Genomic DNA, 19,595 nt, shown 5'->3' on the forward strand with positions numbered 1-19,595 from the left:
TCTCAAGGTTTTTTGTGAGGGTGTTAGTGAGCCTGTGTAGGGGTGTGTGTGTGTGGTGTCCTTAGCAGTTATTCCTTTTTTTTCGAATACGCATTAGTTTTGTATTTTTGTTTTTTTAGTTTTTTTTTTTTGGTTTTTGTTGGTTTTGCTGGTTTTTGTATACACATACAATCATACGCTAGAGTATATCTAAAAGTAAGATAGATACAGAGATACATCTATATAGAGTTTAAAGAATGAGACATATGTCGCAGTGAATGACAATTTGTTATGCTTTGTGGGCTTGGAGTGAGAGTGTGTGTGTGTTTGGGTGTTTTAGCCATTTTCCTTGAGGGCTTTACACTTTTGTTGGTTTGTTTTGTTTTGTTTTCATACCACTTTTCATTTCTCTCTCTCTTGGCTTGTTTTTAATAGCGTTTACAGTTTACAGTTTACAGTTAGTTTTCAATTTGACGACAAAATATACGTTATAGTCATAGACATACACTCACATACACATATAAATAAATATCCATATATCCTTCATACATGTATATGAACATGAAACACATTCAGTTATTTAGTAGAGGAGCTGCTGAATCAAAGGAGCAGCTCCTTTTCTCGTTAGCTTTATTATCCATTTTGAAATTTGTTTGCTTTCACAGGATAACAGTATGTAGGTGTGTGTCTGTGTGTGTGTTTGTGTGTTTTTGCTGCCTGGCAGCCATTTTATTGGGACATACACTAGTATATAGTAGTATTTATTAAATGCTGAAATCGGTGATAGTTGGCTTTAAGTTTTTATTTTCTTTTTAGTTAGCCATAGTAACGTTTTCATAGTCGAAGTGCAAAGCTTAAGGATACAAATCAAATGTATTAAAGATTGAGAGAGATAGAGAGCTTAAATAACTAGACGAATAAGCGGCTGGAACTATTATTTCTATTTCATTTTTTAGTTATTTCGGTGCTTGACTGTACTTATTGCTTGGTTTTTTGTTTTATTTCCTATTATTACACAGAACATTTAAACTACGTTTAGGTTTTGCCATTTTCTAGTAATTGTTGTGGGCTTTGGAATGGTTCTTTGGGCTGTATTTTGATTGGGAGCTGTACAACTTTCAGTTGCCAGCCTCAGCTTGGCTAACAAAATCGAAAATGCAAATGAATATACGTACCATACATATATGTATGAATGCCTCGGAGGGCATGAACAAAAACAGAACAATTCTTTGACTAATTCAACTAAAGAACACAAACAAATAACAAGAATATCTTGGGCTGGGGACTTGAGTTCAGATTTTAGGAGGCTTAAGTGACAGCTACATAGATAAGTGTCTATACACTGGGAGAAAAGCCACCTAGCCAGGTAGTAGCAATGCTGTTGCATATTTGATGAGAAATGGCTATAATTGAGCAACGGAATGATTTAGCAGGACTACACTGGGGACTCTAAGTGTTTGTGAATGTTTTGTAAGTGTTTCTAAAGAGTGTTTATCCATTTAACATTTGCTGCTTTATATTTTTTTGTTGTTTGTTTTCGTTTTCACCTGATTCAGATTCTGTTTTGAACTTCCTCCCTTATCTCAATACGCAATAGTTACAATAATAATAATAATAATCAAGGTAAATAAATATATCGCTTTCGTAACAATCGAGGACAACATTCGAGAACAAAAGATTCTGCATCCTGTTGTCGCCTTTTACCCCGCCTCTCCTCTACTACTTCTCTACTATTTCCAGGCAATTTCAATCCTGGGCTCCTTCGTCCTGCCTCGTTTGCTTACACAATACACACATTCAATAAAATATGCACATCAATAATTTTACATTCATTTATCATGTATGGTTGTGTTTGTGTCGTCCTAGGTGTGAGTATTGGTGTAAGTGTTTGTGTATCTGTGTGGCATATCCTTGACTGTGTCTGTTATTCAATTGCTAGCTACTTAAATGCTCAGTTTTATCGTAAATTGAACCCATCTGTGTCACATCATCGGGTTGAAAATTGATAACTACCAGCCGTAGTTATGGTTTGGGGTTTTGGAGTGGTTGCGGTGTGGTGGGGTGGACCTCAACCACTCAAGTCGAATTGTTGTGCATATCACTCATACGCATCAATCATACGCACTGTGACCTTTGCTTTCATTATTTATGTATTTACATCTCGTTTATTTTTAGTGGCAGTTTTTGTGCGTGTGTGTGTGCATTTTGTATCTGTGTGTTTTTCTTACGTATCTGAAGTTAGATGGCTTTCATTTCAATTAGCTTTTTGCGCTGAACTCTAACAGGTAAATTCACATTTAATCTCACATTTAAAATGCAAAAGTTTCAATTAATTTATCTTAGGCTTCTCCTCGCATATCCTCGCATCGTCAGTCCAGGCCCTCTCTCACTTAGATATACATCCCCAGATCCGCATGAAAGTCCTGCAGATACGAAAGCAATTGCGAGGGCGTCGGTCTTTGTTTGGCTTCACTGTGCCAGCAGCAATTCATAACGGTAAAGCTAATGGTTGGGTACACAAATATATAGAAAAGTTGTTGTTTGTTATCCTGGATGTTTTCAACTTACAATTCATCCGGACAATTGACTGGCTGCTCTAGCCGGAAGCCAGCAGCCAAGTAATTAGTAAGCTCGAATATGTCTACTTCCTCGTGGGGCATCTGCGCCAGAGTAACCAGCTCCCAATAGGTCACCCCCAGCGCCCACACATCCCCCTGGGTGGCGTAGACCCGCTTCTGCAGCGATTCCAGGGAGAGCCACTTCAGTGGCCGGTTCTCGTTGTCCCCCAAGCAGTCGTAATCGTCCGGGAATAGGTCCCGGGACAGGGCTCCATCGCAGATCTTCACATATGCCTCCTCGTCCAGGCTGTAAGTGTAAAAAAATTTGCGGTTTTTCAACATTTATAATTATTTCATATTTAACTTGTCCAGGGTCTACCCGATTCCTTGCGGTACACCCGAAAAGTCCCAAACCAAGTCCATATTTTGGCCAATTTCTATCCGATCTTTGAGTGGAGTACCTCAAACGATTTGTAGTTCGATTCTCCAGCAATCTGCATCAAAACCTCAAAACAAAATTTTCGATCCAGATTTTTCAAATTTTTATGAGGGATCCCTAGGGAAATGCAGGATTTTCATTTTTGGCCCAAACCAAGTCCATATCTTGGCCAATTTCTATCCGATCCTTGAGCGGAGTACCTTTATCGATTTGTAGCTCGACTCTCCACCAATCTGCATCAAAACCTCGAAACAAAATTTTCGATCCAGATTTTTCACATTTTTATGAGGGGACCCCTAGTGAAATCCATTTTCACTAGGATTTCCATTTCTCCCATTTTTGGCCCAAACCAAGTTCATATCTTGGCCAATTTCTATCCGATCCTTGAGCGGAGTACCTCAAACGATTTGTAGTTCGATTCTCCACCAATCTGCATCAAAACCTCAAAACAAAATTTTCGATCCAGATTTTTCAAATTTTCATGAGGGACCCCTCGGGAAATGCAGGATTTTCATTTTTGGCCCAAACCAAGTCCATATCTTGGCCAATTTCTATCCGATCCTTGAGCGGAGAACCTTTATCGATTTGTAGTTCGATTCTCCACCAATCTGCATCAAAACCTCAAAACAAAATTTTCGATCCAGATTTTTCAAATTTTCATGAGGGACCCCTCGGGAAATGCAGGATTTCAATTTTTGGGCCAAACCATGTGCATATCTTGGCCAATTTCTATCCGATCCTTGAGCGGAGTACCTCAAACGATTTGTAGTTCGATTCTCCACCAATCTGCATTAAAACCTCAAAACAAAATTTTCGATCCAGATTTTTCAAATTTTCATGAGGGACCCCTCGGGAAATGCAGGATTTTCATTTTTGGCCCAAACCAAGTCCATATCTTGGCCAATTTCTATCCGATCCTTGAGCGGAGAACCTTTATCGATTTGTAGTTCGATTCTCCACCAATCTGCATCAAAACCTCAAAACAAAATTTTCGATCCAGATTTTTCAAATTTTCATGAGGGACCCCTCGGGAAATGCAGGATTTCAATTTTTGGGCCAAACCATGTGCATATCTTGGCCAATTTCTATCCGATCCTTGAGCGGAGTACCTCAAACGATTTGTAGTTCGATTCTCCACCAATCTGCATTAAAACCTCAAAACAAAATTTTCGATCCAGATTTTTCAAATTTTCATGAGGGACCCCTCGGGAAATGCAGGATTTTCATTTTTGGCCCAAACCAAGTCCATATCTTGGCCAATTTCTATCCGATCCTTGAGCGGAGTACCTTTATCGATTTGTAGTTCGATTCTCCACCAATCTGCATCAAAACCTCAAAACAAAATTTTCGATCCAGATTTTTCAAGGAAAGGATTTTTTTAGGGAAATCCAGGGTTTATATTTTTGCCCCAAACCAAACCATTAAATTTTTCTACGGCCCCTTACGTTATTTATATCTTTTTCTTGTTAAAGACTGAAAGTTCTTCAGTCTGCATTCCACAGATAGATAAACATAGAAATAAATACTCACTAGCAATTGCGTGTGGCAATGTCCTTGTGAACGATTCCCAGGGAGTGCAGATAGGCCAATCCCTTGGTGATGTGGAGGCCAAACTCAACCAACTGCCTGGTGCTCAGGGCGGTGCTAGATTCCCGCGATTTTTGGAGATAACTAGAACATAAATGAACAAAATTTGAAATTTAAAACATTATCTTTATATTAAACATCCCTATTCTGACTGTAAATATAAAGTCTTTAAGATTCTACTCACATTTTTAAATTTCCCTTGGACGGATAGGGGTAAGCAATTTCCGGCGGTCCTGGCAGTTCTGTGTTGGCCAAAAGTGGCGCCAGGATATGCTGGTGGCTAACCCCAATCAGGAGCGAGGCATCCTGCAGCAGGCAAGCCACTTGGGTGAGCGATGCCCCATCGACCACTGTCTTAACCAGGGCATCACAGGACTCGCCCAGCTTGCCGGCATAGATGCGGCCGAAGGTCCCCTCCTTGACCAGTTCCTCGTAGCTGAGAGCTCCTGGCTGGACACTGGTGATTCGTCGGAGGCGCTCCTTGGTCTTCTCCCCGTGGCTGCCGACGGTGATGGTGCTGCCAGTGATGCCGCCAAATAGGCTTAAAGAGCCACTGCCAATAGTGGCATTGCCGTTGCCACGACTGCTTTTGGGAGTCGAAAGGCTGCAGGCCTAAAAGGGATAATAAAAGGATAGATGTATTTATTTGTAGTTTTTGAAATTCAAAGCCATTTTAATAGTCATTTTGTAGCTAAAATTTGTTAAATAAAGCGTATTATTTTAATGAGCTTTCACGGATATCTATTTATCATAAATCATGGAAATGTTTTTGTTTCGAAACTATGAAAGCCAAATTAGAAATGCATTAAACATAAACAAGGCAGGAAGTGGGTTAATTGAAAATTAATACGTAAAATCAAACACATAATTGATGTTCATTTTGGGTTCAGAATCAGATGAATATCGGGCAATATAGCAATCAAGATTAACACCCTTCAGTGCCTTCCGAAATGGGGGTTTTTCCGCTTAAATAACCAGCTCCCTGCCAGGACACTTGAAACTGTATAAATTTCCATATTTCCGTGCCCCATCTAATTTGGGCCAACTACGATGTTCGAGGCCCCAAAAGGCCAAAATGGCAAAATGGTAAAATGGCAACGATGGTTGAGGCAACTGAAACAGCAATTTCAGTTGCCGGATTTGCATCTTTCAACTTGCATCCGTTTACCGTTAGTCATGCACTCGGTTGCTCTTGCTACTTTCTCCCATCCCCTCGGTTATCCCCCCCGTCCCTTTTATACTTTCTCCGTTCATTCATTTTAATGAATTGAGTTCCGTTTCCGCTCGAAGGCACTTGATGTTGCCTCACTGTTGCCTCCAAAGACTTGAGTTATAATTTTATCCCCGCCAGTTCCCCCGCAGTTGTCTTCCAGTATGAATAATTTATTGGCTGGCAAAAAAGCTTTAATTCGCCGAGCATTATGTTTGCCCAAGGGGGGCGGTGGAGACTACTAAAGATGGGGGGGGGGGGGGGAGAAATCGGTCTCAGCTGTAGGAAATTGCGAACTCGTCTTGTGTAAACAGAGTCTGCAATGGCAGCAGATAGCCAGCAAGTCCTGGCGGAAAATCCCTGCCCCAGACTCCCTCTAGAATTCATACGCCTACGCAGCACATTTATTCTCATAAAACATGAAACAGTTGCCAAAAAAAAAAAAATAAAGCCTCCCAAAGAATATATATATATAAGAATATTCAGTCTAATAAACACAAGAAAAAAGTCTTTATTTCACCCAAAAAGAAAATCTGCATAACTGCGACCTGTGACCATGGCGTTCAAGTGGTTTTGGCCCTGGATTTCGTCCCTGGACACTAAATCTCCATCAGCAGCAGGTGGATGGCGGTTCTTTTTATTAAAAGCCACCGTTGGCAATATGCGGGGAATTATATTATTTGGCTTGGGTCTACAGAGATCCCAGGGAATCCGTGGCACAATTGCAGCAGCAACATATTCGCAACAACCAGGAGGAGCAACACTGCCAGCGACACTGCCAGCGACAACGACAACGACAAAAGGCAATAAAAACAATAGTTGTCTGCCTTTTGTTAGTGAATTTCATTTCATTATTGCCTTCATTGCCACTTCTGTGAAGGGGAGAAGTCCTCCTGCTCCTGCTCCTTCGGCATCCCGTTTGTGATTCCTGCTGTTTGTCCTTTATTGTATTTGTCGTGCTGCCACTGTTGTTGCTTTTGCTCGGGATGTTGCTGTTGCTGCTCCACAAAAGAAAATTCAATTAAAACGCAACAATATCGCACTCCATCATCAAAGCTGTCCTGCGAAAACCCTCAAGCAAAGGGGGACAAGTCCTGCGGTTGTCCAGGGATTGCGATTGGTGGGGCGTACTATCCCTGACTGAGCCATAAATCCCCATTGCCTTTGTCCCTTCCTCTCGCTGTGTGCTACAAAAAGGTCCTAGGTCCTTCTGGCTGGTTACATGGCGGATCCTCTTTGTTTACGGAATTTAAATCGCGTACAAAAAAAAAGCAAATTCCTGGCTGTGTTAATGAGCAACGCTCTTAAGTGTAATTAGAATTCATTTAATCGGTTTAACAATAATCGCTAAAGGATATGCTTGGCTTGGTTTTTATGACTTTTTTATATAAATTTATTCTGTTAGATATTTCTATGACAACTTAACGAATCAAGCAATGAAATAATCACATAAACTCCCGAAACACTTCAGAGTTCAGTCGAAAACAAAAATCGCAAAATAACTCAATTGAGTTTTAAATAAAGTCTCAGGCCACTTGAAATTATTTCTGCTCTCTTAGGTCTCAAGTCGTATAAATTCCAATCAATTGCTGAATTAAATGAAATTCTTGATTCTCATTCTTGGGTCTGTGTGCTCGAGCTGGCCAATAACCGAAAAATGATTGTAAAATTAAAACGATATTGAGGCAATATTTGTTCGCCATCAAAGGATATGCTTTCAACTGATTTTTATGAGACTGATACTTTCATTCCGGAGATGGCAAATGAAAATGTTCATTTCAACTGAATTTTTTGGGTCAGAAGGCAGATCCATCCATATTAAATGCGAATGTCAAACGGGCAGACATTATTGCTTGGCTTTTCATTTCCACCAGGACATTCGAAATGTGCCTCCTATCCCTGCCCCCATTGGCAAAAAATTGCTACCAATTGCTGCTGGTTATTTTGGCCCACTCGAATCGCAGATCAAATGGTACATTTTGGGGGCCATTGCCATGATACCGAAAAGGTGGCCAGGATGAGAACTTCGATGCTTTTCGGGCTTTGAATTTCCAACAGCATTTCCAAACCAGAGCAGTCTGGGTGTCAAGGATACAGGACAAGCGTGTGTAGTCAGCTGCTGCAGCTGTTTCTGCTTTGTTGTGACATTTCTAATGACAACAGAGAGGAGGAGGGGGCATGTGGGAGGGTTGTCCTGCAAATGACGTAAGCACAAACACTAAAACACAATACACACACACACACGAGCAATACACACGAGCAGCCGACACCATGCACCCTCACAAACTTGACAGGCGTCTGATTTGCTTATGTCACTTGCAGCTCTATGGCTGCCCGCAGGAACAACAGCCACAAGCCCCCGATCCCGCCCATTGCCCACTGCCACCCGCCCTTGCCACGCCCCTCTTTGGGGGCGCATCGCCTGGCTTGTAATTAAAAACGCTTGATGACAATTTTGCCAGGACGACGCCCGTCAGCACGTCACTTGCTGGAAAACCAAAGTGCAGTCAAACTTTTCCCTCGAAAGAGCAACAGCAACATCACAGCAGCATCTACAGTATGAAAATTTCCCACAGTTTTCCGAACACACCAACATACACACTTATACAGAGGCACAGTGGGCCGGGGGGGTTGGAAAATATTTTAATGAAGTCCCAACCACTGCAACTTTTTCGGGGGCTAACCTCTAACAAAATTTTTGCGGAAGAGGTTAGTTGGGAAAACAGTTAAGAAAAATAAAAGTTGTGGTCTTGGTTTTGTTTTAAATATGTTTTAAGTTGATTAAAAACAAGAAAGGAAAGCTAACTTCGGGCGGAGCCGAAGTTTATATACCCTTGCAGTTAAAACCGGATATATATCGCAAACATCGGATATAGTTGGCCGATCCTTATGGGAATAGGAATATATACTCAAATTTATTACAATACAAAATCTAAAAAAAGTCCCAAGCTTCTATCTTCAAAAATACGAAAGTTGATATTTCTACCAAATACCATTTCCGATCGTTCAGTTATATGGCAGCTATAGGATATAGTCGGCCGATCCTAATGAAATTTGGTAGGTTGGATCAACTGACCAAAAATAGAGTCTGTACTAAATTCCAGCTTTCTATCTTCAAAAAAACGAAAGTTGGGTCATTTCCGATCGTTCAGTTATATGACAGCTATAGGATATAGTCGGCCGATCCTTATGAAATTTGGCATGTCGTATTATTTTGCCAAAAATAGCTCTCACCTAAAATTTGAACTCTCTAACTCTAAAAATACCAAAGTTATACCATTTCCGATCAATCAGTTATATGGCAGCTATAGGATATAGTCGGCCGATCCGGGCCGTTCCGACTTATATACTGCGTGCAAAGGAAAGAAGGGTGTGTGCAAAGTTTCAAGACGATAGCTTTAAAACTGAGAGACTAGTTTGCGTAGAAACAGACAGACGGACAGACAGACAGACGGACAGACGGACAGACGGACAGACGGACAGACGGACAGACGGACATGCTCATATCAACTCAGGAGGTGATCCTGATCAAGAATATATATACTTTATAGGGTCGGAGATGTCTCCTTCACTGCGTTGCACACTTTTGGACAAAATTATAATACCCTCTGCAAGGGTATAAAAATCACAAACTGGTTAAAGAGTAAATAAATATGTTGGTTTTAAAGAATAAATTATAAAAAGTGTTAGAAGAACAAAAAATATTGGGGGGTTTGTGGGGGAAATGGAATTCTTTTTAAGAAATTATTCAAATAAAAATCTAACATTGTTTGTAGTTTGAAATATAATTATAGGGATTTAATTTTTAAATTATAAAAAAACTATATTTTTAATTTATTTATTTACGGTTTAACTTTTGTTTTTTATAAAACTTGCTCCACTGTACCTTAAAAATTGTTGACATAAAATGAAACTATGCAAATTGCTGATGCTGTTGCAAATATGGAATACATAGTTTACCACCCTGTCACTGCCACACCCCCTCCTCACCTTCCTCCATGGGCTAGACAATGTGAAAACTGTTTCAACATATCACGCATACGACCCGTCGCCTTGTGCTAATAAGCCTTGGCAGTGAACCGAACCGAGCCAGACTTTCAGTCTGAAATTTTCGCAGAATCGCAGCTACCAGGGTCTCAATTATATTTCAATTTACCTGCCAACGAGTTTTCTGCCTTTAATCAAGCCGGAAAGCCCTACCCACTGTCAAGTTTCTCTTTTTGCCTTGGCCTTTATTTCAAACTTTTCTTTGTTTTTTTTTTTTTGGCCAGCACTAACTGAAGTCTCATTATTTTGGCATTTCCGAGGCGAGGACGACCAGGACTGCCAGGACAAACTGTTCCAGTTCCAGTGCCTGTGTGGCTCCTGCCTTCTAATTTGCTTTCGGGGGCAACTAATTTGAATTTCGTTTGATTTATGCCTGATCGATTCTGGCCTGCCTTAGTCTGCCTTTGATGCATGGCATTTTGATGAGAGTATTGGCCTCGTTGGCCCTTTTTGGCTTTCTGATAAGCGTTGTGTTTCGCCGCTAATGCATAATTGAAAAGCGGAAAACGGAACTCGGGACGACTTTGGGGCATAAACTCGATGGCTGGTCCTAATTAAAGGTGGCGTATACTTAACCAAAGTCGCCGCTTACACGCACTTAATCGCGCATAATTGCCTTTCAATTAGCCATTGCGTGTTCCAGCCACGCCCACTGCCTACTGGCTCCTGCCCCCCACCTCCCCTGAGCTTTAATAAATTAACATACACACACACACTCACAGAGAGTGTCCTTTTGATTGGAATTTATATACGGTCGAGAAATCTTAGTAAATTGTCAATTAAAATGCATGGGTTGATATACCAAGCACTTTAATGGATAAATCTTGTTCTCTAACTCGTCGCAGTACCAGTGAAAAGTGTAAAAAAATGAACAAAAGGAAAAATCGGAACAAAGCAAACATCCGGCACTTCCGTTTTTGTCTCTCCTGCGGCTGACAGGAAGCAATCAATATAGTGTAATGCCAGACAAAAGCATCCTTCTCAGTTTGTCCAATAGAAAGGACGCCAGACTTCCATCCGCCTTCGGTGCTTCGGTGGAGGAGAAGTTGGAAAAAAATAGATCGACTGTCGCGGTCTGGTAATTTGTCAACCTTTGGCGACAAACCTTTGGCTTTAACCCTTGAAATCACCACCTGGCTGGTCACATACCTTGCAACACCCATTAAGTGTCTTTGGGGCACAACATCCCCCTTTTTTCCGGCATCCTGTGTGGCAAATGTAAATAATGCCTTTTAATCAAAAGGAACAAGAGCGGGAAAATCCATTAATGCGGTACGTGCTAGTCCCCAAAACTTAAAGTTTGGGGTAGTGGATGTGCGAGGGACCCCCCTTTGTAGACCCCGTTTACAAGTTGATTTACAAATTTCTTTAATGGGGCGACAACAGCCATTTTAATTAGCACCTGTTCGTGCTTTGTCTGCCATTTGTCGATCCGGTAATCGCCATAAAACACGGCGACGCGGAAATTAATTTCCCCACCCTACTCTTTAAGGAGTTTTCACGTAAATTATGCCATTTGAAGGCAGGACACGTTGCCCGCAGGCTCCTTTGCTTAACCCATTACTTTTTCTAGGCTCTTTTCGCTCTGATTCCTCGCCCAGATCCAATATACTAATGCTCCTGTCTTTCGCTTTGCAGCACATGGCGCATCCGCCCCGTGGCGCCACCCCATCCATCCGACTCTGCCCCCGTCCATTCAAGGCTGCAATAATATTTTGCAAATGTTTCTAAACAAGCACAAAGTCATGTTTCAACAGCTGTAGTCTGGTTTCAGTTCGCTGCTGTTTTTATTGTTATGTTCCACTATCTCCCCCCTCGCAGGATCTGCCCCTCGTATCCTTCTTTTTTAGCCCTCTTTTCATCCCCATTGTTACTGGCTGTTTGCTAAACTTTCGCTGCACATTAAAGCCATTTGGTCGGCGTTTATAGACTGATTTAATAGAATAACAAGGAGAGGGTGCCACACCCAAATGAGATATTTCCACACAAGTGCACAGGACCTGCGAGAGTGTGAGTGTGTCTGTGTCTGTGAGAGTATCTGTGTGCACTTGGATATAATTGTTTGACTAAATGAGTGCGTTCGCCTCAGACCAGACTCCCCTGTCTCTGGCTCTCTTGTTTGTGCCCCAAAATTGCGCTACAGTTCGCTTAACGCTCACACATATGGCCAGAATAGATGGGGGCGGGGGCAGGGAAGCTTATGCCATGGGGGCCATTTAATTGGTACAACAGAAACGGAACAACAATAATTATGGCAAGCACCCTCAGACCCCAACCGCATCTTCAGCTCCACTCCAATTTCGGGTTGCAGAGAATCAGAGCGACAGAGACAGAAACAAAGAGAGACAGAGAAGGAAAGAGCGAATTCATTTAATTCCCTGTCGCCTGCTTCGATGCGTTCGTCCTTCGTCCTGCCACCAGATAGAGCCAAATGGATATGACTCTTGGCACTGTGAGCCTCCAGATAACCATGTAAGGACTGGATGAGTACTAGCCCCCCTCCCTATTGAGGGCTGTTCCCATAATGAGGATGAAATTGAAGTCTAAACAAACAGAAATCGTTGGGCAAACAGCGCCAGGATACGGAGATCAGGATGCTTTAAGCTGAGCACATAAAATCCCCTCCAGTCTCCATGGAAATTGAATATTTAATTATGCGCCGATGGAAATTGCGTTAGAACTTGGTGACGAAAATGGCAAAGTCATCATGGCGATGGGGCGACTGGATGGGGCAGAAGGCCTAGAAAAAATCCCGAGTTGGGTCTCAGGAATGTTTACAAGGACAACAATTGAAGAGACTGCTAAATAATTTATTCCAATTTGGCAGAGATTCTCGCAACACCAAGAAGTTAACTTGTCTCGAAAGAAATGCTAATGCTCTCCCTGGAGGGAGCGAGTATTCCATGAAGTCGACCCCAAATATGAGGTTCTAAGTATCCTGATGATGGCTCGAATAATTTTCAGTTCACTTCGATGGCTACCTCAGGGACTTGGATTGGTTTTAAGGCAGAGTGGCTGTGGTTTGTGGTTAGTTTGGATTAAGTTTGTTAATTTTCGCCCAAGGGGGGTTCGCTGGATTGGAAACAAAAACAAAGATAACCAAGTCGGGCAGACTGTCTGTGTCTGCCTCAGCGGAGCACCTTTCGCTTATCTCACAGGTAGCCCTCCTCCTCCTTCAGTCCTCCACTCACCTGCCGCAACCCAAGGACTAGCAGCACTCGACTCTCCAGGCAGTGGGTTTGTGTGTCGCCTTCACCTTCACCCACACTCTGGACTCTTCACACTCCACTTGCAGCGTGCCACCTGCCACATGGAGTACGTGAGCGACACACGAAAGTTACCTTCCCCGTTCGGTAGCCCACCCAGGCATCCAGACATCCTTGAATCCTGAGGGAAGGGGAGGAAAGCCGCATATTTATGAATGGCTCTTGTTTCGAGTTTAACGCACTACGGGAGCTTTATCAGCTCGTAAATATAAATTAGAATTTAATTTTTATCGTCGAGGAAAGGCGGCCGCCAGCCGGCAGCTGGAGGGGAGGTCCTTCGCCTGGGGAGCAATGGAGGACAAATTAGAGGTAGTCCTGGCAACCCGGTAAGCAGAGTCCGCTTCAAGGGGACTCCCATTACCAATCCCATCTCCATTTCCATTTGCGCCTGCCACGTGTCCCAATATATCAAAGGCTTTGATTCAAATGTGGATCCCAATCTCATCCCCTCTGCAATCTGGAACGGCCCCCTGAGACTGGGGATAGTGGGTATTGGACGGGATAGTTACCTGGGTCAGTTGCGAGGAGGCGTAGTAGGAAATCCTCGAGGGACAGATCGACTCTGGTTTCGAGTAAATCGTCTCGACGGCCTGGTCGTGGTTCATGGGCAGCAGGGCGGTGGCATAGGGTGTGGGCGTGGGTGAGCTCCTGAAACCTGTGAGGGCGGGGTTAGAGGTCGTCCAGGCGGGGTGCCACGAAATTAACTTACGGTCGAATATGCTGCACGACTTCTTGCTCTCCGCCGGGTATTTGTTGAGGCTGGCGATGGTGGCGTAGGATCCAGTGGCACTCGGTGGCCTTCCGAGCGGGTCCAGGCGGATGAACACGTTCTGGTGGCTGCCGTAGGCCGCGGTGGTGAAGCTGGTGCTGGAAGGGGGAAAGCAAACCAAACCAAGGTGTCAATGGCTTAATGGAGGGGGAGGAGTACGCTGGATAACCTACTGGAGAGAGTCCTGGCGGAGCTGCTTACGCGCCTTCACATACATCATGCTGGCCACCAGTCCGACGGCCAAAACCAGTCCCAGGGCACAGGCGGCGGCACTCAGGAGGGCGGGGCCCTGGGAGGGGGCGTGAGCTGGGGCGGGCGACTGATTGGGTTCAGGTGAGATGCCTGCGGAATGGAAAATGGTCAGATGAGTGATGGATTGCTGGCCAGGATGAGGGATTGGGACCCACCTTTCGCACAGATCTTGTTGCGCTTGAAGTGAAGCCGGGTGTCGTTGAAGCGGGGAGGTCCTCGCACTACCATGTTGACGTTGACGGGCAGCTGGAGGGTGGCGTTGCCCGTGCATGGCAGGTACACCAGGAAGGACTCGATCTCCTGCGGCACCAGGCCCTTGTGCGGGATGCTCAGCGTGGGCGTGCCCAGGGCCTCCTGCTCGGTGTTGTACTCGATGCTGATGGAGTATGGCAGCTGCAAGGATACCAAATGGTTAATATGAGTACCTGAGCCCTGGGAGGTCCACTGCATCTTCCTTACCGGGTAGGCGATGAGACTCTGCCAGGAGAACTCCAGCTCGTGGATGTCCGCGGGCACTGGGACGGTGAAGTGCATCGCGTATGTGTTGATGGCTCCCTCGTGCACATAGAACAGGTCCGCCTCGAGTCCTGCAGGGATAAGCGAGAAGGATATTAGAGTGGAGTGAATGCGGATGCACTGCAGACGTAAAGCGAAAGTTTTCCGCAATTGCAGGGCACTCCCCCCCTGCTGAGCAAACTTTGTGCATTTGCTGTTTGCGCTCCCCTCGAGCGTCCGCCCTTATCCTTTTTCCACCATTAAGCGGAAATTGATTTTCTCACTAGCGAAGGAGGGGGTGGTGGGTGAGGTGACAATGCTGGCGGGTAAACAAAACCCAAGACACAATAATAATCGAAATCGAATCCGTCACCGGCAGGCGACGGTGCAGGGTGTGGCTCGGAGTGGCCCGAAAAGAAATGGAAAGGAGAAATGAGGAGCGACAGGAGTCCTGGGAGAGGACGCATTAAAAGGTGTCAGCTGCGATGCCTCGTCATCGAAGGGAATCCGATTCCGCAGCTCCTCGGAGTTAAAAAGTCCTGATCTCTTTCAGGTGCCCCACCCACTGGCATTGAAAGACGAGCTGCTTGAGTTAAAACGACGTGAAATTAAATTTCTTCATCCGCCTTTATTGTTGCTCTTCCTATTTCTATTCAGGACTCAGGTCTCAGGATTCTATCCCCCTCGTCAGTGGGGTGCATTATTTACTCCCCGGGATCAGGCCAAGCTCGCTTTTCTCAAGAAGGGAGTGGGTATTGGAGTGGAATGCTTACTTCCTTCAAATTTAAGACTCCGCCGGATGTTGAATGTAGCAATTCCGCTTCCGGCGGACTCAAAGGGGGGTGGCTGGAGACAGGGAGCGGGTGGAGTGTGCCTGCATTTAGGATAGAACAAAGCTCTAGCTCGCTGCTTAAAACAATTTTAAATCCAATTACAGAACAAGAAACAGCATTTTTCGTTAGCTTTCATCCTGGCTAGAGGTTGGGGCTTCATTTCCATCTCGAGATGCTACGGTTTTCCATTTTCCAAACTCCCGTTTTCCTGCTTCCATTTCGGTTTCGTTTTCGAGTCCCAAATTGCTTTGCGCCCCGCCGAGTTCCCAACCTGGCTCCCAGAGTGGGCCAAGTGCACCACTTTCCCCTGCCTCTGCCTTGAATCCGGCTGAGTTTTTTTAGGAAGCGGCAAAACACAAACATAACCCCAGAGTGCCGCCCATCAGATATGCACAAACACAGAAAAAGGACATCGTTTGAACCCTTCTCTGACATGTCCTGAGACAAGGGATAGAGAGGGGATTCTTAAATAAGTGACTGCACTTGTGACAGCCTGAATTAATTCAGTCCTGATTTGGGGGACATGTCCTATCGCCCTATTCCCCGAGTCCTTGTAACGGCTGCCACATGAATTGGCCTCTTTGGGGCGCATTCCCAAACTGCACTTTGAACATCACCAATTGGCATTGCCACCTTCCACTCAGGCTCATCCTTTTCCAGATAGCTTCAAGAATCCTCCTCCCGTATCCTTCCCTTTCTGGGAGTGTCAAACTTTACTCGTCTTTCATATCACGGTGGCGCGAAACTTTGCCTGGGAAACTTTTGTCGCGCTTATGCCTGCCTCACCCCCTTTATCTGTTCCGGGGAGTCCTTCCACCTCGGCAGGATGTGCCTCACTCCGCCATAATACCACTCCTTTTTGCCCACTCCGCTCTCTCCAGCCTTAATTATAATACCCGCGATTGCGATTGTCTGAATGACTCCAGAACACACGTGACGCTGCAACCGCAGCCCAGATTTATGGAGCGGGGTGAAAGGGTGAAATCAGGGTGAGAGTTCAGGGAGAAGGGGTTGGGGCAGGGGAAAGGGGAAGACTGGCAGGAATTGGCTGACTCCGGAGAATCTCGGAGTCATCTCTGGCAATGCCAACAAAGAGGAGACACCATTTGCATAAAAGATTAAGAGGATAATTAGTGTCATTAGTTGGGAGACTGCATCCCGCCCTTCCCCTAATTACCTCTCCCCTTTGGCAGGATCTCCGGGGAGTGCAATCTCACCTCACGATGATTAAAGGGGATTCCCCGTCAGTTCCTGCTAATTGTCCTATGAATCAAGGATGAGAATTGCTCGATTGGCACAGTTTCTGATTTCCTCTCCCCTCCCCTGACATCCTGATCCCTGGGCCGCAAGGATACCGATTCCTTATGCCGAAACACCCTTCGAAAGGAAAACATATCGAGCGAATGAGGGAGGTGGGGAGTATATTAATGTGGGGATTTTCGGGCTGTTTTCTATTCATTAAAAATAATTTTCTTTTGCATTAACTTTTCATTTGCAGGGAAATTTCTCAGCTCGCCCGCCGGAGGTGGAGGTCCACCCTGGAGGGTGGAAAGGGGGATGCTGGTCCGAGGGGGGCAGCGGCGAGGGATCGGGTGGCTGAGAAAAAGTGTGCACATCAAAGCGAAAGCAAAAAGTTGTTGAAATTGCATTTTTACGCACCCTTGAACAGGAAAGTCTTCAGCAGGAAAGGGGCGGGGTAAGTGGGAGTGAGGGGGTGGTGGAGCGGACCAGGGGAAGGGGCGGTGGGTGTCGGTGTCGGTGGCAACAAGGGAAAATTGCCCGTTGCTAGGACGACACACCGAAATTGAACTCAGAGGCGGAAAATCTTCAACAAAAGCGTAGAAAATATTTAATTTTAATGTTGTCGCCACTTCATGGAAGGATCAGGGGGGAGGGGGTGAAAGGAAAGGCAAAGTTCATGGATTCTGCAACTGGGAAATAAAAGAATAAACAACTAGAAAGCCCGGAACTTTGTTTACAGATCCTCAGAAGGACGAGGAAGCCAAATAAAGTGCAACCAATTGTTGGCAGAATTCCCATTTCCATGTGGGGATGTAACAAAGAGTCCCTGAAACTGGGACTGATTCGTGCCACTGTGGGGAGCCTTCCACATGAACAGATTCCCTTGGAAATGGCAAACAAATGGGGGCCAGGGCGATGAAAATCATGCACTGGAATTTGAATCGAGGGTGGAGGGTCAGTTTGTTTGATTTCGTGCTGCTTGTTAATTTTCAAATCGAAGCAACTTCAAGGGTGGCAGCCACCACTAACTGGGAGTGCTTCCAGGGGGAGGGCAGGTCACCCAAGGGTGCTAACTGGTCGTTAAAAACATAACGAGCTTCGAGGGGGAGGAGGAGGAATTCCGAGGCAGCCTGAAAGAAATCACAGCCAGTCGAGCAAAGGAAGCTGTGAGGAGCAGCTACAAAGCAGACTATGCTTTTGAAATGTCGCTAATGAAATCCGATTTGCATTGGCCCGAGGAGGTTCCAGTGGGGATGCGAGGGTGGGTGGTTGTCCAGGAGATGGCCCTCTCTGGCCATTGATCCCTAATGCAATTGGAAATGCATCAAAGCAGCCAGAGATGGAGGAGAATCCCCCGATTAAGTGCCGCCCATTCATCCATCACTCTCGCATCCCATTGAGGGGATTATTTTTACGCCATCAACTAATTGAAGTGTCCTGATTCGGCAACCAGGAAGCGGGGTGGGCCTGCATAATGAGGAGGAGGCATTTATGCTCCAATTATTGCCAAGTGCCGGAAAAAGCTGTGACCAGCTAAGCAACGGCCGCGAACTAGGCCAGCTCCTGCCCTCTTTCAAGCTCCTTCCTCTCCATATTTTGGAGTTTTCGAGTTCCCCACTCGGAGGCATATTCCCCGATCCATTAATCAAGACGGGGAGCAGGAAAATCGCGAGCCAAACTGCAGGCACGAGGCCATTCCGCCTTGGCATGTCCATGAAATCCATGTAACTCCCATCAGCAGGACTCTGGGAGGGGGACCTGGCCTTGGCTCGATCTGGAGCCGGCGCCATCAATAACAAGAATTCGCGTGGAGCAACAAACGGAAAAACAAGAAAACAAACAAGGCGGCAGGAAGAGGAAGGGGGTTGTTAAAGGAAGTCGGAGTTGGAAGGACGAAGCAGGAGGGACGCAGGACGAAGACGGAGGAGGTGAAAGCTACTTGCAGCTGTCAGCAAGGTGAGGGCGTCTATTTCAGGCCCAGAACGGAAATCGATTTGTGTGCGATTTGTTTTGGTTTCGCTCAGCTAACTATTCTTATTCATTCCCCCCGCCCTTAGATCCTTGCTGCCTCGTCCTGTTCTCCCTCCGACTCCTCTATTAATGGTCAACTATAATTTTGTGGCCATTAATGACTGTGACATGGTCTGCGACTTCGGGGATTGTTTGTGTTTTCGTGTTCAGGGATCAATGAATTCGTCCTGTCGCACTTCGGCCTCCAACTATTAATCATGCGAGTAGATCCTGGCTCCGGGAGGGGGTGTGTCAGCCCCGAATCGAAGTTTCATTAGTGGATTAGGAAATGAGACTGGAACTCACCCATCAGTTTCATCACCTCGTGGTGGCTGATGAAAATGTTCAGATAGCCGCTGACGGAGGGCGTCCGCCAAGTGGAAATGGCCAGGAACAGGAGCCACAGGGGCAGTGGCGGTGGTGCTGGGGGTGCAGAGTGACCCATGGCGGATGAAGGGTTGAGGATGGCCTAGTGGGTGCTGTGCGGGGTTAATAAATTGTCAGAGCATGTGTCGCCGCAAGTGGCGAACATTTCCACAGCTCCACTTCGTCCTGCTGCCAGTTATCCTGCGCCACTGCCAATCTCAATGTGTGGCCATTGATGCGTCGCCTTCAAGTTGGCTCTTCCTGGGCTGCCTCCCCTCTTGCAGATTTGAATTCTGGTGACGGTTGTTTCTGCCACAAACAGAAGCACAGATCCCCAAACACAGAGAAGCGTTAAAATCAAATTCCAACTGGTAACTGCTAACTGTTCCGGCTTCAAAGGGCGGAGGTCTGTCTGCTGATTTTGGGAACTTTTCAGCCTCGGCTTCCGCCGGCTGTCCTGGTCGTCCCGACTCTCCTTTTTCCGCTTGCCACTCTGTGGCAGCCCAACTTTTGCAGTTTTGTTTTGCTGCGGTTGCCGCTGG

The 19,595-nt window shown here is 45.4% G+C and overlaps 1 protein-coding gene across 1 annotated transcript; it reads right to left on the bottom strand.

The window, feature by feature from the left end:
- Nucleotides 1–1,177: 1,177 nt before the first annotated feature.
- Drl-2 (Derailed 2) lies at nt 1,178–19,514 on the bottom strand. Its single transcript, XM_043210892.2, has 10 exons — nt 18,994–19,514; nt 14,567–14,694; nt 14,263–14,500; nt 14,029–14,197; nt 13,796–13,953; nt 13,596–13,741; nt 4,748–5,175; nt 4,507–4,647; nt 2,548–2,844; nt 1,178–2,481 (listed from the first exon to the last, which is right to left on the bottom strand). The coding sequence occupies exons 1-10, from the start codon at nt 19,130–19,132 to the stop codon at nt 2,370–2,372; spliced, it is 1,956 nt and encodes a 651-aa protein (XP_043066827.1). The 5' UTR covers nt 19,133–19,514; the 3' UTR covers nt 1,178–2,369.
- Between the last annotated feature and the right edge of the window lie 81 nt (nt 19,515–19,595).

Source organism: Drosophila bipectinata, chromosome 2R, assembly GCF_030179905.1.
Source record: "Drosophila bipectinata strain 14024-0381.07 chromosome 2R, DbipHiC1v2, whole genome shotgun sequence".
NCBI lineage: Eukaryota > Metazoa > Arthropoda > Insecta > Diptera > Drosophilidae > Drosophila > Drosophila bipectinata.